The 25,645-nt window shown below is 31.0% G+C and overlaps 2 protein-coding genes across 2 annotated transcripts in view; both read right to left on the bottom strand.

The window, feature by feature from the left end:
* Positions 1-11,632, bottom strand: part of LOC107454508 (uncharacterized) — a 29,106-nt gene extending 17,474 nt beyond the window's left edge. The window contains exons 1-8 of the mRNA XM_043055570.3: positions 11,554-11,632; positions 11,198-11,243; positions 8,916-8,971; positions 8,535-8,610; positions 6,434-6,562; positions 3,489-3,805; positions 2,072-2,189; positions 1,478-1,602 (exon numbers count right to left, since the gene is read on the bottom strand). Of these exons, the coding sequence (XP_042911504.3) occupies positions 1,478-1,602; positions 2,072-2,189; positions 3,489-3,805; positions 6,434-6,562; positions 8,535-8,610; positions 8,916-8,947 (797 nt within the window). The 5' untranslated portion in view covers positions 8,948-8,971; positions 11,198-11,243; positions 11,554-11,632. The remainder of the gene's footprint in view (positions 1-1,477; positions 1,603-2,071; positions 2,190-3,488; positions 3,806-6,433; positions 6,563-8,534; positions 8,611-8,915; positions 8,972-11,197; positions 11,244-11,553) is intronic.
* Positions 11,633-12,823: 1,191 nt separating this feature from the next.
* Positions 12,824-25,397, bottom strand: LOC147806955 (uncharacterized). The gene is made up of 5 exons (XM_087168714.1): positions 25,045-25,397; positions 22,418-22,554; positions 18,574-18,737; positions 14,548-14,646; positions 12,824-12,955 (listed from the first exon to the last, which is right to left on the bottom strand). The coding sequence occupies exons 1-5, from the start codon at positions 25,113-25,115 to the stop codon at positions 12,824-12,826; spliced, it is 603 nt and encodes a 200-aa protein (XP_087024840.1). The 5' UTR covers positions 25,116-25,397.
* Positions 25,398-25,645: the final 248 nt, after the last annotated feature.

The following is a 25,645-nucleotide window of genomic DNA, read 5'->3' as shown; positions in this document are numbered from 1 at the left end:
TAATATATAATATATAATATATAATATATATAATATATAATATATATATATAATATATATATATATATATATATATATATATATATATATATATATATATATATATATATATATATATATATATATATATATATATATATATATATATATATATATATATATATATATATATAATATATATATATATATATATATATATATATATATATATATATATATATATATTTCCTGTTTTTTTTAATTGTTTAATTGTTTACTGATATTCTTACTCAACCTGATAAATTTGATCAAAATAAATAAAACAATAACAATATCAATATCAAACGATGTAAGTAAAAATCAAACAATGTAAATAGAAATATGTGTCCATAATTCCATTTACATCTTACTTTAAAAATAGTAGGAAATAAAAGCTTTCTCTTGAGTTAAAGTACCTTTCAAATGTGACATATTTTCGGTGATTTTGAAAACTCCCCATACGAGTATAAAAAATTAAGCATACTCAACCTGTATTTTTGCCATTAAAAATATGATGTTTTTTCCTAAACTGCATTATTTTTCCAAATTACAAGAAACGTTCTTAGGATATTAGAAAATTCGTGCTTAACTTAATCATTGTACATATTGCTTCCTTCTTAAAAGCAAATCATACTACTGAGAAAAAGATAGTTTGAATATTGTTTAATCTTTAGAAAAAGGAAATGAAGTTTATCTTGTATTAATTTTTCTCTTTAATTGTAAATAGTATATGTGATTGCCATTAAATATCTTCTTCCTATTCAATTTGAGCACAGTTCAATGTGTTTTTAATTTTAACGTCAACAGAGCAGAATAATCCAGCCTTTTGTTAGAAGTCGGACCCGGTTTCTCAAAACGCATGAATGTTGAAAAGCAGATATTTTTTTTAATGAAGATATATTTATAAGTAATGAAATATTTCAATTGGCTAAGTATTGAAATATTTAGTTTCGATTTTTATTGCTGTTTGAAATTTGTTTCGAAATTCATCTTTTAATTTGAATCTTTGTTGTATATTTTTCAGTGAATAATGACTAATGTAACTATAAGTTGATTGAAAAAGAAGCGAAGTGTATATGAAACATCTTTTGTGAAGCATTTAAATTTTTAGAAATGAAATTTTTAGAAGTCGAACCTAGTTTTTTCGAATTAATAAAAATAGTGTAAAAAAATAGTCTGGTATCTAAAAAGAGCATTTTTTTTTATTGAAGCTATCTTTATAAGTAATGAAATATTCTGTAAGTGATGCTATTTCAGCTGGTAAAAGTTTCTAACTACAAAATCATTTCGTATGAGGCTTTTCAGCAGTTGCACACTATTTAAGTTCTTTCCAAAAAAAAAATTAGGAAAAAAAAAAAGGAAGACACAGATGTCGGTTATTTTTTAATGCATCACGTCATTTTGTCACATTAGGTTCTTAATATATTTTAAAACCCTCCACACATTAATTTATACGTACCTTTTATCCCCGAATAAGTGCAAGATATTATTATCGTTTAGATGAGTTATAAAATCTTCAAATTCAGTAATTGTTCTTTGCCAATCATAACAACTATCGTCGCATACAGGATTATCTTTAAAAACCTGAAATAAAATGACGAAGCATTATTTATATTATTTTATTTGACAAAAAATAATAAAATTTACAATAGTTTCGTGAAAAATTATATGAATAAATAAATCTTGGTGTAATTAACTATGAATGTGATACTCTATGAACAAAAGCCATCAAATACTTTCAATGGTTTTTTTCGTATTCACAAGAAACACTAAGAGAATTTTTTGTTTGCTTGTTCTTTTATTTTATTTTACTACAACTAGTACTTTACAATAACATTTTTTTCCATGCGGTAATTAAGGGATATGAAAAAATAATAAAAGAAATTATGTACTCTTAAACATCTTGCATATATAAAGCAATAAATCTGTAAATTCTACACTTGTTTTTACTTATGATGTGCGGTGCATTGAGCTAAAAATTACTTTTTGCATCAAACATAATAAATTACAATATAAATTCATTATTTAGTAGAAATACGTGCGTAAAACTTACGCCTAAGTATATGTCATCTAAGTTGCAATATTTGTCATGCTTGCTACATAACTCTTCTTCGGAATTGAGAAAAACACACTTATGCGGCTGTTCTGTGCAAACATGTCTCCTACTTCGCCTTCAAAGGAAGTCAAGAATTTATCATTATAAAGGTTAAAGTTAACAACTAAGAATTTTACTGATCTCTACAAATTAGAACCATAGCCATTCATATAATGTAGAAGATCTAAAACAATCGAGAATATGTCCGGGTGTGTCCGTAAAGTCCGGGCAATCGGTTAATTTTCAAGAAAACGGTCATAAAAGTGCCTACTACCAGATAGTTAACTGTTAACTTGGTTTTAAAATTAATTTGAAAAGAAAGATTTCACATAAACTTGAAATTTTGCCGGCAAAAGATGCCTGGTCGATGTTAAATCTACGGAAATTTCTTTTCCTTTCAGTCGATTAGCATGACTTAGCAGACTATTACCTATATGTACGGTGAGCAAAATAAAAAACGGACCACTCTGAATACTTTTGATCTAATGTAGTGATCTAACTAATGACTTTTGACTCAATCTTAATGGTTCAAGGGGGAGATCTCAAATATGTTAATTAATAAAAGCAGACGATATTTTAAGTTACGAAATCAGACATAAAAACGCACTTTCTCTGAATAAACATGTCTGTTTTTCGATGGATTCAGATTTTCGACCCCAAAAATATAGGGGGTAGCCGCTATCTGGGAAAAACAGTCCCGATTGATTGGTCACGAGAATGATACAAAGCTTGGATTTCCTAACGTTGATTTTACTTTTTATGTACTTTCTCTTATCTTGGGAAGTTTTTAAGTGAATTGAAAATTTTTTACTCACGGTTATAAAATTCGTTTCTCCAAAGATAATTTTATGAAGAAAAAAAAAGAAATTATTTAGGTAAATATTTATTATTTTTTATTATTTTATTTAATAATTGAAAATTTAATTGTGAAGCATAAAACTTTTTCTGTAGTTTTAAAAATTTTATTGTTACATGGAAAATTACAAAATTTGAGTGAAACCGCTTCTTTTGGTAAACATCAACATGTTTTGCGCCAACTGCAATCGCTATGGCGCCAAATTGATTTTAAACTAGAAAAACTAAGTTAAAAAAATTATTAAAAAAAATATTTAAAAAAAACATGTAGTTGGGTTGGCTACGATTTGTACCCCTCGAGCTAGTCCCGTTCTGTGATTTTTTTTTTCTTTTTTTACTTTCTCTTGCCTGCCCGGAAGTTGCTAAGAGTTGGCAATTATTCTGTCACAGATCACGATACAGATATCTCCCCTTTTTAATTCTCACTTTGACCAAAGTAAACGGTTATTATTAATTTTTACCGGTTAGTATTAATAATAACCGGATTTATCACTTTAACCGTAACATATGTATTACTTACCGATTTGCATCGCATAGAGTTATTGCTGGCCGATCTATGGTGAATGGTCTTTCTATTATCTGCATTGAAGTAGTTTCGTAAGTAAGATATTGTATCGCGTAATCATAAGTAAAATACAGAAATCCAAATAAATTCAGAAGAAATATCATCAGCTTTATCAATTTTTCTTTCATGGAATTTGACGCTGCGACATCGGCTATAGAAGAAATGAACGACTTCTTGAATATTTTTACTGCAATTGCCGTTTCATCAGCTTCGAGAATTATTTCGTTTCCACTCTGTTCAACTCCAAACGGACGAATAGTATCTTTTCTCTTCTAAAGAAGGAAAAGAAAATATCCATTTTTAATATAATTTGGAGATATTGTAACGAGATAAAATGCTTTCTAAACGCTACCGTTTGTGCAGGATTTCGCAGTTTTTGAACTTTGACATGTAAAAAAAACTATGTTAAATTCAAACTTTAGTAAAATTTATCGATATTATATTCATAACTGGACTCAGACGAGTGAATTTGATCAATATTGGCATTATTTGCATGTAATATTTACAAATAATAAGTCAAAACATACCTTGCACAAAGTAGTCCCCAAGTGGGGCTACTTTGGGCAGCGATAGGAATTCAGTTTAATAATCATGTATTTAGTAAAATAGTGATATAAAATTGTTAAAAAAGTTAATTGTTGACATTTTGAATAACAAAAACATCAAGATATGGTAAAGATATTAGTTTGAAAATAATTTTCAGCGTTAAAAAACCATTTTTTATAAAGAATTTTTTCTTAAAAAGAATGTTTATTTCAAAACATTTGAATTTAAACAAAAGGAAACCATATACATTTTTGAACATTGAAATGGATGAAATTTCAAAAATAATAATTATTACATATTCATTAACATTTATAATATTGATAAATTTGAACATAACATGCTTGAATGAACATGACAGAATTTGCTGTTCAGTTTCTGTCAAAATCCTCTGATGTCCTATAAAATATATTTTTGTGTGTTAAATCGTTTGATTAATTCATTGAAAAATCTTTGTAGAAGAAAAATATTAGTTTACCAGCACGTTTCACGCGCTTCTTGTGAATTTTATTAGAGATAGTATTTCAGTGGATTTTGTACTTCCGAGAAACTTCTGCAATCGACATACCACCAGCAACTGCTTGCAAACATTGTTGCAGCTTATCTAAAGTGTAATCACGGTAGTTTCTCGTTCCAGGTATTTTTTTTATAACGTCTGACCATTTTTCTCTCGAAAAAAAACGAATGAAACTTTGCACGAAGTAGCCCCACAGTGCATTTTTTTTCATTTTCCGTTTATTTGTTATTAATTTTCAAAACATTTTAACGCTAACATGATATAATTGTTTATTAATACATAAATAAAGAATTTTGCACTTACTACAATTGTTTTATCAACGTCTTTGCATTTCACAGCTAAAGTTTCCACGCACACTTTTCGATGTCCGACGTTCTCGGAAAGTTGTTGACATTGGATAAACAAAACACACTCTGAGATTGTTTTAAAATTCGAAAAAAAATTTTGTAGTAATAGAGGAGACTTCTATCTTCAAATTCCACACATTTTTAACGTGAAAAAAACGTAATACTGAATAGCAGCACTTGAAAAGTGCCAAATTCGAATTTGCACAAAGTAACCCTCGCTGCACAAAGTAGTCCCACAAGACGTTACATAAAGACTCAGTATCATCAATTAAACTCATTTTGAAATGTGGTTAATTCATGAATTTAAATGGCAGAAAATAAATGCAAAATTAAATGGCAATTTTAAATCATTAAATCATGCATGCTTCATGCAAATTTAAATGGCAGAATAGAAAATTTGAGTGAAATCGGCTGTATAGTTCTAAACAATAGAATTTTGAAAACGCGTCTATTTCCAAATTCGATCCACCAGAACTATTCGACAGATTTCGATCACATTTTGTATTTTGCCATTTTAAATTGCATTATTATATCTGTTGTATTGTTGCGATTCAAAATAAATTTTAGAATAAAATAAATAGTTACAATTTTTAAATTAAAGTATTAACATCATAATAGGAAGCATTTAAGGCACTAATGGCAATGTATAATATAAATGTGAAAACATAAAATGTGATCGTAATATTTACAAACAGTGTTCAAATGAATTTTCCTGATCCTTCGTTCCAGAAGGATCTCCAGGATCATGTGGTCTAATGGTGCACACTGGATATGAATAATTTAAGAGAATTCTTTTAGGAAATTTTAAGAAACTTTATTTTTACTTCTCATCACGGGTTCTTGGATGCAGGTGGCTCCGGACAGGTGGTGTTAACACATACGGGATCCCCAGGATAAAATCTTAGACAAGAAAAACTTTTCTTTCGAAAGAAGATGAATTCTATTTCTCAGAAAATAAGTCATCTGAGTTGTGCCGCATGCACAACCTGGCTGTAGAAATCGCACCAAATCATTGGCGACAGGAACACGTGCCAAGCCTCATCTTTTATATTAATGGAACGTGATAGTGTCTTGAAATTATTTTATTAGATTTTTGACTTAATGAGTCTCCATAATTATTTCTTGTAAAAAGAACAATCGCTGAGCAGGAATGCAAGAGCCTTGAAGTTATTAAAAAATGAGATCGATGCTTCTCTCTCACGGTGGCTTCCTCGACTGCCGCCAAGAAGGCACGCGGAAAGGAGCAAAGCGATACACGGTTAAAGTTAGGGTGGGGAAAATCGATAAGAAAAATTAGTTGATCAAGTTAAATGTAGGGAAAGGCTATTGCGGTTAAGCGAACGGAAACTGAAAAAACTATTGAGGAGATGAACATCGACGCACGTGTCATGTAGCAACATCACAATATCCAAAAGTTATTTAGGGTGGTCTGTTTTTTATTTTGCTCACTGTACAGTTTAATTATAATTTAAGAAAGAAGAAATAATGTTTACCTGTATTAAATGGATGATAGTATAAAACAGAATTAAGGCGATAATAGCAAGAAAATCGACTAATTCAAGAAGTGAAAAACCAGTCCACAATCCAAGGTAGCCACCTATTCTGCTTGCGATTTCAAGATACTGTTAAAAATAAAATATTCTTTATCACAATAACTTTAAATTGCGATTAATGTTAATATAACTTAAATTATAGCTGTTCCTAATGCAACATCGATATACACTGAAAAGCCAAAAAAACTGGTATACTTGTAGGAAAGTCCGTATCGAAAGCCCACATCGATGATGTTTCGTTGAATGGTTCGCACGCTGACACTTGTTGATGGCCCAGCATTGAAATCTGCTGCAATTTGTGGAAGGGTTGCACGTCTGTCACGTTTAATGATTCTCGTCAATCGTCGTTGATCCCGTTCTTGCATGATCTTTTTCCGACCGCAGCGATGTCGTAGATTTGATGTTTTACCGGATTTCCGATACTCACGGTATACTCGTGAAATGGTCGTACGTGAAAATCCAAATTTCATTGCTATCTCAGAGATGCTATGTCCCATCTCCCGTGCGCCGACTATAACACCACATTCAAACTCACTTAAATCTGTATAACCTGGCATTGTAGCAGCAGTAACCGATCTAAGAACTGTGCTAGACACTCGTTGTCTTATATACGCGTTGACGATCGCAGCGGTGTACTTTGATTGGCTCCATACCCCTTTATTTACATACTCATGTCTGTACCAGTTTTTTGGCTCTTCAGTGCAAAACAAATGTATATTCGGTGATAATGGTCTGTTAGGATTGCCAATAACTCAAGATTACCATCTAGACGATTGACAAAAACGACACTAAGGCTGACTTGGCAATTTCAGACATGATCTCCCAATACTTTAACTTTTGAGTTAAGGATAATGAATGGACTTGACAATGCCCAATTGACAAAACGATTTAAATTATTGAAGGCGGTCCCAAGTATCTCCCAGTCATAAAATCCCACAATTTTGAAATTGTTATGATAGTTTTACAAGGGTAATTTGGTTGATTGGATTCATAAACAAAACACGAATGGTTTGAAATTAATGTAACGAATGGCTGGCCAAATGCAAACAATACGAAATTAACAACAGTTAGTTCAAATTTTTGACGGTCTTTTCTTCAACGATGTAAAGTAAATCTCAATCTCGTGGAAAAAATGTGGCAGAAATTAGATAATTTCATACATTACAATACTAAATTAAATTACTACGCTAAATTACATTACTACATTACCACATTATAACATTACTACACTGAATTAATTTTATTATATAGTTGCTACCATTTTTCCTTTTGAGGTAAACTAAAGACATTTTTAAGAATAGATCTGTAGTTATCGCGCAGAAACTATAAGAAGAATTGACAAAATAACAATTATTTGAAAGAATTTTAGCGAATATATTACTTAAAATGTGTTTGTTTCTTAAACGAAATATTTTTACAATGAAGCCAGGAAATTGATTTTAATGCGCATTAAAATATGTGTTGTCAGTAAACAACAAAACAAAAAAGTATAAATAGAAAATGAAACTACAGCAGTGAAAAAGCAAATTATGAACAAACAAATGTAATTACCATGCTCTGTAAAAAGTATTAGTTTATCTCAACACTGAAAATGATAACAACTATACACGCTCAACCACTTTTATTTCCACAATGGACTGACACAGTTCCCTGGACAGGTAACAAAACAGGAGAGTCATCAGAGGATTATAATTGTGATGGTATGACTTTAGATCATCCTCAAGAATTTTTAACCAGTCCGACTCCAAAAGTCCATTGTGCAGCGCTTATGCAACGTAGTTAAAGTACTACTGCAACAATAGCGATTAGTTAATTCCAGTAAATAAATGTAAAAGAAGTCATTTAACCCTTTACAAACTCATTATTTGATTTATTATATGGCGCCTGCCGAAAACAAACTATAACTTCTTTTCACCCATGGTTGATCCATGAATGTTTCTATCTAATAACATCAAAAAATAGGTTTTCATTGAAAAAAAGATACATGTGTGTGACCGCAAAAGGGTTAAAAATATTCATTAAAATTTGTGATGTGACATACCTGTATTCTAGGAACAGAAACCACTTTCGTCAACGAGAATTGGTTAAACGTAATTGTTAGCGATATGTTGTTATACCTGCAAAAATTTAAAAAAAGTTTTTAAAAGAAATATCTGTTCCGCAGTGTTAGTAAACAAAGCCAAAACAAGAATTGTAATAAAAAAATGGCTCCCTGTAAATAGAGGAAAATAATTTCTTTTAGCAGAGAGAGTTTAAATCAGCTTACTTTCAATATAAAATTATGTTTCGTAAACAATATCTTAGTGTTATATTGAATGCAGTTTAATCTAATTATATTTACAGAAACATCATTAAATCATTAAACATCATTTCCCAAGTAATTATTTTGATTAATAAACAACTTTTAAAAAATAGAACTCACATGCAAATCAGTTCTTCCAGATTACTTGTCATCACATCAAATGTCGATGAATTGCACTAAAAATGAAAAATTCATTTAAGCATTATAAATAGGTAATAACAGAAAAATTAGGTTGAATGAAATAATTATAAATTGTTGAAATGATACACTTATTTCCAAGTATTTCATATGGTTAACGATTTTTAATCATTGCCCTTATTACGTACTTTTAGGATCATTGATTATGAAGTAAAAAAAAGTAGGCATCTTGAATTAATGCTTAACTGATAAAAATAAAATGTGTATCAATATTTGATGAATTACCATTGCAGATGTAACTTGAAAGTGCTAAAAGTGCGAACCTTTTCTATTCCACCAAAAATCAAACATTTTCTAGGGTTTTCGCTCTTGCCTTTCTCTGAAATATTTTCTGCAGAGTTTGCTTCCATTTATCAAAATCTCGCCTTGTTTTCGGAATTTTTAATCATATTGCTACTTGCTATTTAATCGTAAGCGTACTTTCTTTGGACAAAATTTAAATCTTTGTAAACAGCTTAGTCAAATATTAATTTTTTATATACATATTTTGAATCATGTCTGAACGAATTCTAAAAATAAAAAAATAAAAAATAAACGTCAATTTTAAATTTATAGCATACAGACAAAATTACGATTAGGACCTAGTAAATAAATATACAAAACCTATACTTATTAGTAAAAATTTTATTTTAAACAAATAGTATTAAGAGTATTAGTATTAGTACTTGCGGATATAATCATGTGAGAGGATGACAAAATTATATCTTTTCGCTGTTTTTTTTTTCTGGCTTTTTATAAATTTTTAAACTTTTAGTTATTTTTTCTGGATTTTAAAGATTTTTAAGTACTTTTCATAATAATTTTCCTTTTTTTTTAATTCTCTCCGTTTTTTTTCTTTTTGGTTTCAACTTATAATATGAGTTCTATATACTTGCTGTTTTAACGCAGTTAATTAAACTTAATGAAACTTAAATTATTAAACTTAATGAATCTTAATGTCACAAAATAATCTTATTCAAAATGTTTAAAGAAACAAAAATGCTACGTGATAAATAAAATTTTACTTATGTCAGAAATAGTACGATAAAGTAAGTTATTTATAGCTCTACGTTTTCATGGACTCGCTATATCTATTTTGTAGAATGAATCTTGAATCAAGAATTTGGCCAAATAGATAGAACAGATTGAATGAACTAGATAGAACAGTCTAGACTAGAGCGTTGTGTCTGATGCTCTAGTAGAGTTTCAAGCGTTATCACCTTATTGTAATCAAATTGTATTTAAAAATCAGAATTATTGTCAATCAAAATTTCGATCACTATTACACTCAACACTCAAGAAGTTTCAACACTTAAATTTTAACTGGAGTTGCATAAAAGCTAAAATTGTTTCCTAGAAATTGAAATCAAAATTTATTTCTATTTTTTTGACCAATCAAAAATTTAATCGCTTTTAAATTAAAAAAATTATCTAACGTACATAAAACAAATAAGAATAAAATATTAAAATAAAATAAAAATTTTATCTTTGTTTTTTAAATAATTAAAAAGGAGAAAATTGCTTACATTTTCTCAAATATGAAGGAAAACTTTCGCAATAAACTCTTATCACCAAAAATTTCCTCATCCTTCAAACTTGACATACCCTACGCCTATCCTTTTAGTAGTGACAAAAAAAAAGGAACCTCTGTAGTGCATTTAAAAATCATGTTTTTCAAAAATTTTTAATTTGGTTTAATAGCTATAAGACTTTTTTCGCGAAGAAGTTTTGTACGAAGAAGTTAGACTGAAAATTACACTTCTAAATTACATCGAAGTACCATTGAATTTGGGGTAAACAAGGGTATGCAAATTGTGTAGCGTTGAACTTTATTTATGCAAACGCGAGGGCGCTTGGGTAGCTTCATACATAGTTAGTCTTGTGTCTGTTCTTGCGCAATCAAATGTGTTTTCTACGTCAGAAGCTTTACTCATACTGATTAACAAAGGCCATAGTAAATGCTATCTATGCAATTACCACTACGCCTTTAAGATTGCATAAATGAGGTGCATCGCTTCACAATTTAAATTGCATTGCTTGTCCTTAATTTTATGGTACTTCAGTTTATTTTTAATGATAAATCATTTTCAAATTTTTGACAGTGTATCACGAAGAACTGTCAATCAAAAATTAGAGAAAAATCATTTTTACTATTTTATGCCTTCTCGTGGTGAAACCATTAAAAACGAATACTAACATTTCATAAACATATAATAATAACATACCGTTACTTGACCTTTCTTTACTAAGTTCGTTTCATACGTTCTTTCGCTGAAAATGAAAATTCACCATTGAACTAAATGTCCTTATTTTATTTCAATTCTATAACTATACAATTCTTACTTCGAAAAATTCAAATAATTACTTTATAAAAAAGCGACTTCTTAAAAAATAAACAAATTATTTCTTCGTGTCAGTATTAGAATTCTTAATTACACAAATTGCAATTAAATTAATTTAAGAAAATCCTAAAATATACCAATTTTAATAGTCAAAAAAAACAAATATGAGTTTCATGCTAAGACCTTGAGTTTTATTCAATATGTAAAGCAAAAAGTAATAGCGAAATAAATCTACTTACAAACAAGGTTTTCTACCACAACGATTGTTGCAAAATTCTTCAAACTGTTCCAAATTGCGAACGGGAGCTAAAATAATATAATATATTAGTCAATTCTCAGATCTGTTATTTTTAAACCATTTTCGACTTTCAAAATATTGTATTCTGAACAATTTTATACAAAACTATTTTCAAAGCAATATTCAAAAAAAGTTTAAAAAGAGCTAATTTTCTAATGATAATATAAAAATTCAAATCAGAGATCAAAGATAAATCGGAAGTCATTATAGAGAAATCTTCAGAGGAAGGCATTGGCCCACATTGGGCTGTCTGGCCAACTATGATGATGAAGATAAAAATTCATTACAAATTTAAATTAAGTTTAATAAGTCCCAACAGTATGCGAAATACAATTTTCTTGGCATTACTCATTTAAGAGCAGATTTTCGAATCTCATTTAAGCAAGAACTAAGTGCAGAACTTATGATAGTCACAAGAGACTCGGATTAGAAGACCAGAAAGCCTTGAATACGCAGACTAAGTAGCGACACGACGCCATCTTGGTGACAGTAACTCTCAATGTATGATAGTTTCTATTCTTAAACGCCGCTTTTTACTGATCGATATTTTCCTGTTCTTAATGGTAACTTAATATTTACTATTTATTCTTTTTTTCTCTCAGCTTTACAGAGCACGACATTATTTTAAAACTGTTCTATAGTTGGTTTCGGAAAACAGAGTGAATTAAAAGTGTTGCTATGATACCGTTAAAGGAAAAAATTTAAACCTTAATTTACCATCTTTTACGGCCGGGATAGCCTGGTTGGTAGGGAGCTGGGCCCATGTTCGAGAGTTCGTGGGTTCGAACCCCTCCGGCCGAAGACTCCTCGTGTAGTAAAGTGACTGGTGCAAGTTCAATCTGTCGAGTCCTCAATGTTCCCATAACAAATCAATACCTCTGGGGGTACTGGATTGGAGATCGGTCGTTCTCTGATTCAGGTGAGCATTACGATCTATGAATGGGTCCGCCCTATAAACGGGTGTGACGTATGGTGTGGCAGAAGTCAAATTCTTGGCCATAGATGGCGCCACTGGAAAACAAGAACTATCGCACCCACTCTGCCTAAAACAGGCATACGTCAACAACAACAACCATCTTTTACAAAAAGAAGTTAATTAAGACGTATTATCCGTTACAATGACAAATCAGAACTATCAAAAAGATTAATTTTTGAAATTGTGTTTAGTTTCAGAATTATGCATTGCTTTAGAAAACTATAAAGCAACTAAACTATTTACTTAAACTAAATTTAAATATACTTATACATCTGCACATTCTTTGATCGTGAGGTAATGGGAAGTTATTTGGCACGCAAACATTAATAGGTTTTAATTCATCCAAAATACAGTCGTAAAAGCAATCCTGTAAAACAAGAAAACACATTTGTATTACTAGCATTAACCTCTCCACTACTGAAGAATAAAGGAATAAAGCAAAAAAATATTTTTTACAGTTGCGAATTTCTACTTTACTGGCCATCAGTAATAATAAGAAAATAATAAGAATAATAATGGCAGGGGCTAATACTTTTAGATACACATACGTGGACCTCAGAACATAAGTGAAAGAATAAGAATATTTCAAATGTTAAATTGCACCTAAAGTACGAACAAACAGGCATATATTATGGTTTATTTAAATACAATAATGATAAAATTTAATTATGATTTAAAAACAAAATAAACTTTTAAAAAATACAAAAAAATTTCTAAGCACATTGCTATACTGCTTTAAATATCAATTTCAAAACTATTTTAATTAAACTAACCGTGCAAAATAAATAATTATTGAAAAAAATTTAACATTATAATTATGAAAAAATATTTAATTCTTGGGGGTAAAATTTCAAAATTATGAAAAAAAAACGCAAAAATTAAAAGTTATTGAATGTATGTTTGTCTCTTAACATAAAACAATTAATTAAAATATACATAAAAATTATTACTGAATTGATATAATCTCTTACATTCTCTTTAAATAGATATGTCTTATACTATGACATCTCTATTGATTACTAAGCTGTCATAAATTTTACCATACGATACTAAGGTACACGACGACGTTTTCGAGCATGTGGAGTCATTTTTCGAAAATCACTTCTGACTTTATGGGGAATTCTATCCGCATCTCTTTGAATCCCCAGAACGCTTAAATTTCCACGAATGTACAAAAATTAAATTTTCCTAAAATTCTGATAGTTTTCATTGCTATTTTTGCATTCGTCTAGTCGAATATAATGTTGACCTATGGAAAAACTTTCTAAAAACTATTTCTCTTGGAGTAATACTTCATGAGAAAGGTTCTGGGTTCGAATCCTGGGCAAGGCATGGATGCTCTTTCCTTCTCTGTACTATCTGTCTTACTGTGGGAGCAACGTTGACCCTCCTAAAATGGTGCCCCTGAAAGAGTGGTCAACAAATCTGCCCTTCAGATACCTGTATAACCTAGGTCATTCTCCAGGTGGGCATTGGTAGGAAAAAATATATTTATCTTTGACTTGCTGTATTGTTAGATTTAGAAATAAAAAATAAAAAAAAATTTAAATTTAAAACCCGTAAATTTTCATATGACACGTAAGCAACTTAAAAACTACTAAAAATATTTAATCGAAAATTATTTTGATTTCATAGCAAAACATTGAAATGCTCATAAAATTTGGTAGTATGCACCAAAGTAAAATATAAACATATGGACAATTCAAAAGAAAAAGTTTTCCTTGAAGACTATGACTTATTGAGATATGTGTGAATGCAAGTATATTACTTTTTAAAGAACTAAAATGAAGGGCTGTTTAAGGAATGAAACAAAATGATATTCCAGAAATTTAAGTTTACACTTGAAAATAAAAAAATTGACTACATATTTAACCAGAAAATTAATCCTTAAATCCATTTATAAAATTACGAAAAATAAATACTTAAGAATATTTTATGACGAAAAGCTATGAAATGTACCTGAAAATCAAGAGAGCCTGTTCCATTATTCTGCATCCATGAAGCTAGGTAATCGGTGCAATTAGTGTCGTAAGGAGCAGGTAGTAAGCTAGTTTGAATCTTCGAAAAAATAAGAAGAAATATCTATACTGCCGGTTTAAAATTAACTTTTAAACTTAAAAGGAAAAGATAAAGCTTAAGATATACCAAGCAATCAATTATTTGTTCTTGGTTCCTTCCTTTTACGACAATATCATGGCTAAAAACTTCAGAGTTTTTATCAGAAGATCTGAGATTCACACTAATTTTCTTTTTATTTGCAATTTATTTGCTATTTCTTAAAACGATTTTATAACTATTGTGATTGTACAAAGAAAACTGTAAAACATAGACGCACAATTAAAAAATTTGAAGAAAAAAAACTATTTAATTATCAGTGGTTGGAAAAACATAATATTAATTTTTTTTTAGTTTACTACTACTACAACTAGTCTTTTTCAAATGTTGTGACTACGAACTACAGCAACGCTTAACCCCGTCACGCCCCCTATCGGGGGCATCCGGGGAGCAATTTTATTGATCAACTAAATATACAAAAACGATTCCCAGTTTGAAAAACAAAGGGGAGATGAGTATTTACAATGAGGAATAGAAAGGGTGACTTGAATTCAAGATATAGATAGCAAAACAGATGAAAAGTATCATCAACAAAGTATCGAAAAATGTAAAAATGCAAAAAATGTAAAAAGCAGATGTTTGAACAGATGAAAAGTTAATTCGGTGTACAAAGTCGTTAATTTTAACAGATGGAGAGCTGACCCAGTCCACATATCAAAACAAGTTTAAATGTGAAAGTAAGTACAGGTGAAATGTTAATTCCATACACAAAATGTCCTATATTTTAATTATAAAACTCAGGGTAGGTGGAAAGGGAACTTTCCACCTTTACAACAAATCGAAAAGTTTGATGGGGTTTGGATAAATCTTTGAATTTCAGTGCGTGAGAAAAACAGTTTTGACATTTTCGTTATTATAACGTGTCTGGTGGCAAGCCAGCGCTAAAGTGGCTTTCGATGATTCGTTCTATGCCCTTTTGCATAGCTGGTATCCTCCAGTGTTGTTTGAGGGAGCTATAGGTCAGGTTTACCGGGAAATTCGCTTTTCCTATGTTATCAAATAGAGGGCAGTGAATCAGTATATGTTCCAGGTCATCTGTAACTTCGCAGTTATTGCATAGGGGAGATTTATTGTGAAACTTGGATTGGTATGTTCCCTGGGTGCCGTGGTTTGTGATAAATTGATTCAAGTAGAAATTTCCATAAATTTTACGGTAATTTACCTTCGGGATTAGATGGTGGGTATGCCTGCCCTGGTTTTGATCATCATCCCACATATTTTGCCAAAGATTTATATTTCGTTTGAACATCGATAACTTTACTGAACTTTTTGGTTTCTAGTCAAAGAGATCTATTTCGGGTCTTTGGCAGCCCAATTTTGCCTGACTGTCAGCCTCCTCGTTTGCCGTGGTGTCCGACGTGAGCCTTAATCCAATGGATTATCATGTTTGATTTATATTGGTCTTTCAACATTTTTATTAAGTAATCATTTTCATCAGTGTTTGCTAGTGCTTGTAATCCCGAAAGGGAATCGAAAAAATATGAACATTTCTGTTTAATTTGTTCCTAATTATTCAATACATAGCCTGAAGAATCGCCCATAATTCTGCTTGAAAAACGGACGAGTAGTTATTAAGTCTATATCTATAACAATCTATTTGAATATCCCCATCGTACACCACGAAGGCAAATTCTACGAACTACTTTGGACTTGTCGTCTCTCTTATTTTACACATTATATTGAAAATGGTTTTGAAAAATATCATCAATGTTTAATCATCAGTGTGACCAAAATTTGTTTTTGAAAAATATCATCAGTGTGACCAAAAAAATAAATTATTTATTATTTTTTATCGTAAGAAATTATTAAATATTCTTAAATATTAGTTATACGTAACTCTAAATAAGCAATTCTTGTTGACTCGCAGTCACAGGAGCATTTAAAATGGTGTTCTTTTGACAGACCAGCGAAGATTTGTCTCTATCAAATTAAAAAAATTAATTATCTCAGAACCCTATTCGTATACTGAACTAAAGTGAAAAGTAGTAGCTTGGAATTGCTACAAACTAATGTTTCTTTTTGTATCGCACTACTTGTATTTTTAAAAAACTGCACACACTACAAACTACGAAAAAAGTAGTGACTACAGTAGTTTCACTACTTGTAGTGAAACTACTGTAGTCCCTATTATAACTATTTTTGCTTATTATAACTATTATGGCTATTATAACTACTATTGCTTACTATAACTATTTTTTGTTCATCGTCTTAGTGATTTTACGTTATTAGATTTTAGCAAAACACGTTTTTTGAAGTTCAATTTATCAAAACGAAGTTTTACTAATCAACCACACACAGTATCATTCAGACCAGAAAATGATATTATGGATCGCAGCCACATTTATCACAACTAAATAATTTTCACTGTACTTTTAATTCCCCATTCGCTTTTGCAGTGGATTTTACATTATTAAATTTTGTATAAACAAGTTTCAGAGGCGCAACTACAACAAAAATGAACACATGGTTTCGCTCAAGCTTAGAAATACTAGTTCGGTAAGATCGCAATTCCATATGCCATTCAAAATTGTTTTATTTGAGCTTACTTATTGGCCGAAAAAAATAATGATTAATTATTAAAGAGCGTATAATAAACTTCCACTGTCACCCGTTTCTATTTAAATAAAACTGATACTTAGTCTACATCACTGATGTCATCTTAAAAATATGTGAATATTAAAACAATCCATAGAGAAAACGCATGAGAAAAAAATCGTATTTAGCACGCATCTATACCAAAGTATTAATTAAATTGTTGAATAAATTTCAGAACCGAAGGCTAATGTATCACCTTGGAAGATGTAAATTTCAGAACTCTAGCACATTAGGTTCTGGGGTTATGAAAGAGATACAAATGCAAACATGCCCACACGCAAACTTTTTATTATTAGAGGTTCACCATTCCTTACTCTCGATCATTCTCCCCCCCCCCCCTCCGAAGAAAATTTCATAGGTCATATCGGATCGCTTCGAGCTCTTAGTAGTCGGATTGCAACTTATACATTCTAAATTATCAAAATGTAATGCACGCAATAGTTGAAATAAAAATGGATATTTCTTTTTGATGTAAGAATATACCGGAGAACAAGACAATCCAGAAGACAAGGGAACTCCTGTATCAAGTATTGGAAGTCATTTGCCTTCGTGTAGGACATTTTTTATGGAACTGACCCCCATTTGTGTTACATGGAGAGGAAAACCATGAAAACCTCCCATGGTTCACCTGATGGCAAGTGGACTCTAACCCACGATCCGTCTACTACTGAGAATATTTCACATCAACACTGTGATCAGTGCTAGCAGGATGCGGTAATCGTTTTAGCATTTAGTGAAGAATCCAGTATTTTGTAGTCCTCAGTTTCGCCAGGGGAAGAACCCGTTAATACCGATTTCTTTTCCGAGAAAAAGTTGCCTTCTTCAAGATAGTAATGTGCTGCTTAATAACTTGTTTAAAAGCAGAGTTAAAATTTAATAAATGCTGTCATTCGCAATTTCAACCCTTGCAAATTTAACGTTGGAGAAACCGCCAATGCCGATTTCATTTCCGAGGAAAAAGTTGCCTTCTTGAAAATAATGTTCGGCATAATAACTAGTTAAAAAGCATAGTTAGAGTTGAAGACATGCTATCATTCGCATTCTCAACCCTTGCAAATTTAACGTTGGAGAAACCGAAATTTATTATTAAATTATTAATAATAAATTTAATAATAATAAATACAACTTAGAAATGATTCGTAATAATTTTTTTTCACAATTTTCTTTCTGTAATGCCGAAGTATCAAAAAAAAAAAATAATAGTAAATGATAGATATTTTGTGATATTACTTCTTGAACTACTATTTTGAAGCAAAATAAAACTTTTTTACTTACCTCTTTCCCGATATTATATTCATACTTATTCCCACCATACATAATATCTCCATGAAAGAATGGATTAACTATCTTCTTTCCATCATGAACTGATATAAATAATCCTGGCGACAAAAGAGTATTCTCATAATCACGGCATTCGGTCAGAAGGATCATTTCTATCTCTGAATAAAAAGTAACATGGTAGAGTATTTAAATGTGAGATTCATTGAATATACAGGGTGAATCTGATAAATGAAGGGTGAATCTAGTTGCAAGTACACAATTGCGTACAACTTGCAACTAGAGAAAAAGACGATATCTGATACACAGACACGTGACCTGTAACCTCAGCAGCAGCTCTGATAGCTTATAAACAGGGTGGAGTGTTAAAGTCGAGCTAAGTTTCACCACATAAGTTAGACTGTTAATTAACGTCTTGTCCCGCAGTGGACTGATCGTTAAGACACGGTTCCCCAGCAGATCACCGAAGTCAAGCATCACTGGCTGCGGCCATTGTGCGTGTGGGTGACCCACTTGGATCAGTCTGCGTAGGGACCGAGGGTGTGCGGTATTGATCATCGTTAAACTGTGCTACCGTAAAGTGTTCGACTTCGCGTGCAGGTCGTCGGGCTACCGAAACGGGGGTGCCATCCCCTCTGCAGAGGATCAAAATTGTGATGGCATGTCTTCGGATCATCCTCAGGGATGTTTCCCAGACCGTCGCCAATAGCCCATTGTGCAGCTCTAGTGTGACGTAAATGAACTACTACTACTAATTAACGTCTTAATTAAATATAACGGCGTATTGCATATAGAAAATTGTTAAAACATAATTCTTTCTCGTCTACGATATTTACCTAGATTTATCATTTGTTTATATATTTTATTGTAACAGTGGCATATTTTTTGTTTTGTGGAACCTGGAAACTTCCATGCATAATTAGTTCATGTTCTACATGGTTTCGTGTCAGTCTTTGTGTTAAGTAAGAAATATTTAGTGAAATGATTGAAATATTTGTGAAATAATGTTTGGAGTGTTATGAATATATATCACCAAAGAGAATTGAAACTTGACGGACTTGGAGAACTCGAAATAGAATGGAAAGAATAGTTGCTAACGTAAACAAATGCTACGTTTCAAGAACAAATCAGGATAGAGATACCTACACTACGTCACCTTCAGGTACCCCTTTGATGAAAATTCAAAAACTTTATAAAATTAAGTTCTCTATCTGACACAAAATGTTTTACATACATTTGAAGATGCTGTAATTTTGTAGGGAACAGTATACATGATATCCCTCAATGTATATATATATTTTTTTTAAATTTGTGAAAAAATGTAAACCAAAAACTCTAAGTATTAGGATTTCCCAATTAACATTAAAACAAATATAAAGAACTATATTAAAATCTGGCAAAAACAGAAATCTTGATGCTTAGATTGAAAATATAATATCTTGGTTGACGATTAAAAATAATGTTTGGTTGAATCCTTTCAATTATCTCGGGCAGTAAAATAGACTTTGATTAGTTTTATCTGGCCTTTCAAGTCAATGATTTGTCTGAGAAGCATCAGAAAACCGATAAAACAATGTTAACTGTAGGAAAATAAAATATTTGCATGAACAGCTGTTAATTTTGTCTTCAGACTACGACACATTGTAATGGAATTGTTGGCCGTGTAAAGCTAAGCGCAGATGGCGCTGGGGGTGGAAATTCGTCGTAAGATTTCCAACCTACTTCTTCCGACTGATTTTTAAGCCTAAACTTGGAAAATGGACCATCCAATGTTATTCTTCTTCTTGTGTTTTTAATATAATGCAATCTAAGATTCCAATGAAACAAATAACAAATGAATTCGGAAGAAGTCTTCCGAAATCATTTGCTCTTTGTTTCATTGGAAGTTAGCAAAACTACTGCAAGCTTGCTATGTTGCTACCCAAAAATAGCAAACAGCGCTATTTTACACAAATATAGCCACAAAAGGGATAACACTCAAAACATGGGTAACCTTGCACACTTTTATGTTGTGATATTAATTTTGATAAAATGGACCATCCAATGGAAAAAAACAGCAAATGAATTCGGAAGAAATGTTCCGAAATCATTTGCTCTTGGTTTCATTGGAAGTTAGCAAAACTACTGCAAGCTTGCTATGTTGCTACCCAAAAAATAACAAACAGAGCTACTTTACACAAATATAGCCACAAAAGGGATAACACTCAAAACATGGGTAACCTTGCACACTTTTATGTTGTGATATTAATTTTGATAAAATGGACCATCCAATGGAAAAAAACAGCAAATGAATTCGGAAGAAATCTTCCGAAATCATTTGCTCTTGGTTTCATTGGAAGTTAGCAAAACTACTGCAAGCTTGCTATGTTGCTACCCAAAAAATAACAAACAGCGCTATTTTGCACAAATATAGCCACAAAAGGGATGACACTCAAAACATGGGTAACCTTGCACACTTTTATGTTGTGATATTAATTTTGATAAAATGGACCATTCAATTCAAAAAAACAGCAAATGAATTCGGAAGAAGTCTTCCGAAATCATTTGCTCTTGGTTTCATTGGAAGTTAGCAAAACTACTGCAAGCTTGCTATGTTGCTACCCAAAAAATAACAAACAGCGCTACTTTACACAAATATAGCCACAAAAGGGATAACACTCAAAACATGGGTAACCTTGCACACTTTTATGTATTGATATTAATTTTGATAAGATGGACCATCCAATGGAAAAAAACAGCAAATTCGGAAGAAATCTTCCGAAATCATTTGCTCTTGGTTTCATTGGAAGTTAGCAAAACTACTGCAAGCTTGCTATGTTGCTACCCAAAAAATAACAAACAGCGCTACTTTACACAAATATAGCCACAAAAGGGATAACACTCAAAACATGGGTAACCTTGCACACTTTTATGTATTGATATTAATTTTGATAAGATGGACCATCCAATGGAAAAAAACAGCAAATTCGGAAGAAATCTTCCGAAATCATTTGCTCTTGGTTTCATTGGAAGTTAGCAAAACTACTGCAAGCTTGCTATGTTGCTACCCAAAAAATAACAAACAGCGCTATTTTACACAAATATAGCCATATAAGGGATAACACTCAAAACATGGGTACCCTTACACACTTTTATGTGGTGATATTAATTTTGTTAAAGTCGTTTCAGGCTCACGACCTGTTATAATTTATTAATTACAGAAAACTCTTATGAATGGTAAAATTAAGCGTAAATCTAATCAGAATAATAAAACTTCCTACAATATTAAACTAATTTGTTCAGACAACGCCTCGTAAGTATAACAGAAACAGACACCGGAAGTTTTCTAAATTTCTTCCGGTTTTAAGAAGCTTATTACTGTTTACATTCAGTCAACCATTCATTTGCAAATGGTTTTTGTATTGAAAATATTGCTCTTTATTATTTCTCCAACATTAAGGCCTAATTTGATAATTTAAAAATAATAAAAATAGTTAATCTTATTTCTTCAACAGAAAGCAGCAAATCGATATTTCCATATCATTGCATTTATTTTCTTAATTATTTTTTTAAAAATAATTGAGACACCTAGAATTAACTTGTGCTTGTATATAGGCAAGAAAACTTCTTAAAATAAAGCAATTTTTTGAGAGAAAAAAATTATTAAAAAAAAATAAATGTCACGTAATCGGTTTTACGTATTTAGTGTATATTCAAGAAATTGCTCATCCTTTACAATTCGAAGCAGAGTATTAAATCTGAAGTTAGTTATTTTTTGATTAAAATAGTGCTTTATTCATGAGTTAAGTTTCCTTGATAATTTTCAAAACGTCAGTTATACATTTTTGCAATTCGTACTTACTCGTTGATTTTGGTAAACTTTTACTCCGAAACTTAGGTTTTCCAATCGCAGAATTGAAAGTGTAGCAGAGTGTGGGTTTCATTTCTGTTATTCCGTGTCTAAGGGTCGGAAATGCTTTTTTTACAGGTTTGAAGAAGCTAAATAGAAAAGAATAGATCTGTTAAAATCCGATCAACAACATCTTAAGTTTAACAAATCATTGCTTCTGTCAAATTACCAAGCATATTTTCAATCGAAAAATTAAAATTGTTGCAGAATGTTTGATTTTGTTATATCCCATGTCTAACAGATCTAATTTCTCTTTTTACCAAGCTGAAGAAACTAAATAAAAACAAGTAGATTTTTTACCATCTAAAAGCTGATCAGCTAGATATGAAGTTTGCCAAACCATTTGACGTAGAAAAATCTCGGAATAACAGTATATGTAGATTATCTATCGAAAATAGTCTAATTTTAAGTTCACTATGACCATCATAAAATCCAATTTCAGAACTATTTTTTTCTGATAATAAAAATCAAAATGGGCAATGAAGTCTGCTCACGTCAAAAATTTGTTTCACAAAAAATTTTGTTCTCTAAATCTTTCTGTTAATGTACGTTTTCTGAAATGTCTCCCGAATAGAATTCATAATTTCATTTAAAACTTATGATGACTCCCCAAAAACCTATGCTTTAAGTGTATGAAATGCTTTCCTTTTGGTTCGAAGAAGCTAATTAGAATCAAATAAATATGCTACGGCCCAAAAGTTGATAAACATATTTAGTTTAGGAAACAAATTTTACTGTATATTATTTTTTTGAGCAAAGTGGAGGATTAATAATTAATATTAGGAGAGGTAGTGTAAAAATTCAATTTAACCAGGTGTAGCTGATTTCAGGAATAACTGGGCAGGGAAAAAAATCACGCATGTAAAAAGAAAATATCCCACCAAAACAAGCTACTTCTGTTAATAGCCAGTGTATATGCTATATTACTTAAAATATGAGATGTTACATAGCATTTGCTAATCCGTGAGAGACAGAAATATCAATTCTAAGTTTCAATGCATGCAGCCTTCATTTCTGTTAGATACTGAAATTGTCAGACATTAATGAAAATAGAGCTACGGACGATATCTTCCTAAGTTTACTTGGGGATAAGATCTGGGAAAGGGCAGGTCATTTCAAAACGAGCATTTTATTTTCGAAACACCCTGAACATGAAATTTTTTCAATGGTAGATGGGAATGGAGGCGTTGTTCCCCAATGAAAATTGAACTTGGTTCACTAATTCTATTTGAAAATGGCAGTAAATTGTTTTAGCTCTCTGTAGCCCTCATGCGGCCTTGTAAAAAGCCGCATTAAGGTCACTGAATAGTCAAAACCTTCTTATATCATTAATGTGCCAATGTTGGAGAACATTTTAACTTTTTTTCTCATCTACTATTTCGTTTTTATATCGTTCATGCAATAAGCGATATTAAAGAATTAAACAGTAGCTCACATTGAAAGCTATCCACAAACTAAGAAGAGTAGAAGAGAATTTGGGTGTATCCTCTTTATAGAAAATGGATTAAAAGGGTTGAATCCAAAAAGGCACAATTGCTCAAGCTTATGGGTAGCGATAATCTCCGGACCTGGCATGTTTAAAGTATCTGGAAATATTCCGTTCATAACGTTGTATCGGTTAACCTGGCCTTTCACACAGGACGCATGATGTCTATTAATTAGTAAAAAATATATATACATAATTCTAGTAACCAGCCATTTGAAGAGATGATTGGTGGTCGACATTGGATAATCTAGCAAGTAATACCGCCATTCACGTAGCAAACTCTTTTCTCGGATTCTTTTTAGATAATAAGGTTATGACATGGATTAGCTTGCATTTTTTTTTCTTCTTTAATCTTAATGCACAAGAAAATGTGAAGTTGTATCTTAGGGCTGTATATGCCAAAGGCAGAGAATTTCAGTTTTTAGCTAGCTGGAAGACTGTCAATCTTGTTATAATATTGATGCTACTTTCCCCCAGGGATTACTAAATGCTAAGAATAAACGAGCAATTTAATTCTATTCACGTACAAAGATGGTGAATATATTGGCCAGTAACAAAGGTATACAAAAAGGTCATACAAAATGTATATTCGATGAATTTTTTTATTTAAATGGGGCGGGAAAGGAAATGCTCCTCGTAAATATGCTATTGCGTATAAGTATTCGTAATATACATGCTTCGTTCTCATTGCTCTTCTTTGTATACATTTGCGGCTTAATAACTAATGCGGCCTTATGCCAATAGGGTACACCTTATGATCTAAATTAAAATTTATGATAAAGATTATGAAACTCTAGCTTAACTATTGAAAATGTTCTTTTATTCGGTTTGAAGAGGCTAATAGAAAAAAATAAAAACAAACGTATCTGTTACTGTCTAAAATTCTATCCACAAGATTATTTGTTTTCGCAAAACTTTTGCTACTTCATAGTTTTTCTGGAATATTTCATTCCATTGAAAATGATCTACTTTACGATGTATGACGTAAACTGTGTGTAAGTTGTAGTCAAGTGTTCTAAGTTTCACTGTCAAGTGTTAGTGACGACTTAAGGTTCGGAACACTTTATTTCTAGCAACATAATATATTACTTACTCGCATCTTTTTCTTTCGTTTCCAATGATTTCAATACATGAATAAAACATACTCTCAGTGTGAGAAAGCATTTCAGCCAAGTTCCAGACCTCCTGTGTGTTAATCTTTTCTGCTAGTTCAGGAGATACACATGTCTATTTGAAAGAAAATATGCAAAAGAAGCATTGTAATATGAATTTTATAAAACTTTAATGACAATAAAATATTGAATAAATTGAGGCTGTTGTCATCTTCGTGATGTATTTATATATTTACAATATTGAGAATACTCTCATAAGACTTATTTATATTTTATTAAGTTTATTGAAGATTACAATATAATTTAAGTGCACCAAGTTACCAAGTAAACAGCATAACTGAGTTGTCGTAAACATACGAGTTGAGTTGTACATATGTGTTGAGTTGTATATAAAAACAAATAATTAACTAAGATATTACAATCTTCGAAACTTTTTAGAACAGTTTCAACTGTTAAGCATTAGAAGGGTCACTAAATGTGAAAATTTGAAGAAAAAAACTACTCGGGAACATCTTTCTAAAAGCATAAACTCAAATTGAATAGATGTTGCCGGTAAATTTGGAAATACAGGTTTTGATATAT

The sequence above is a fragment of the Parasteatoda tepidariorum genome, chromosome 7 (assembly GCF_982258835.1).
Source record: "Parasteatoda tepidariorum strain Cologne lab strain chromosome 7, Ptep-v5.0, whole genome shotgun sequence".
Lineage (NCBI taxonomy): Eukaryota > Metazoa > Arthropoda > Arachnida > Araneae > Theridiidae > Parasteatoda > Parasteatoda tepidariorum.
The sequence above is the reverse complement of the archived record's forward strand: the minus strand, read 5'-3'. Positions and strand labels throughout refer to the sequence as shown.

Bases quoted from the DNA above. Each gene is read 5' to 3' on its own strand.
- LOC147806955 (XM_087168714.1), bottom strand. From the start codon at position 25,115: ATGCTTTCTCACACTGAGAGTATGTTTTATTCATGTATTGAAATCATT. The intron at 18,738-22,417 runs GTAAGTACGAAT...CTTTTTATTCAG, and splicing joins AAGTTTACCAAAATCAACGA to AGATAGAAATGATCCTTCTG. The intron at 12,956-14,547 runs GTACATTTCATA...CTTGTTTTACAG, and splicing joins CAGGCTCTCTTGATTTTCAG to GATTGCTTTTACGACTGTAT.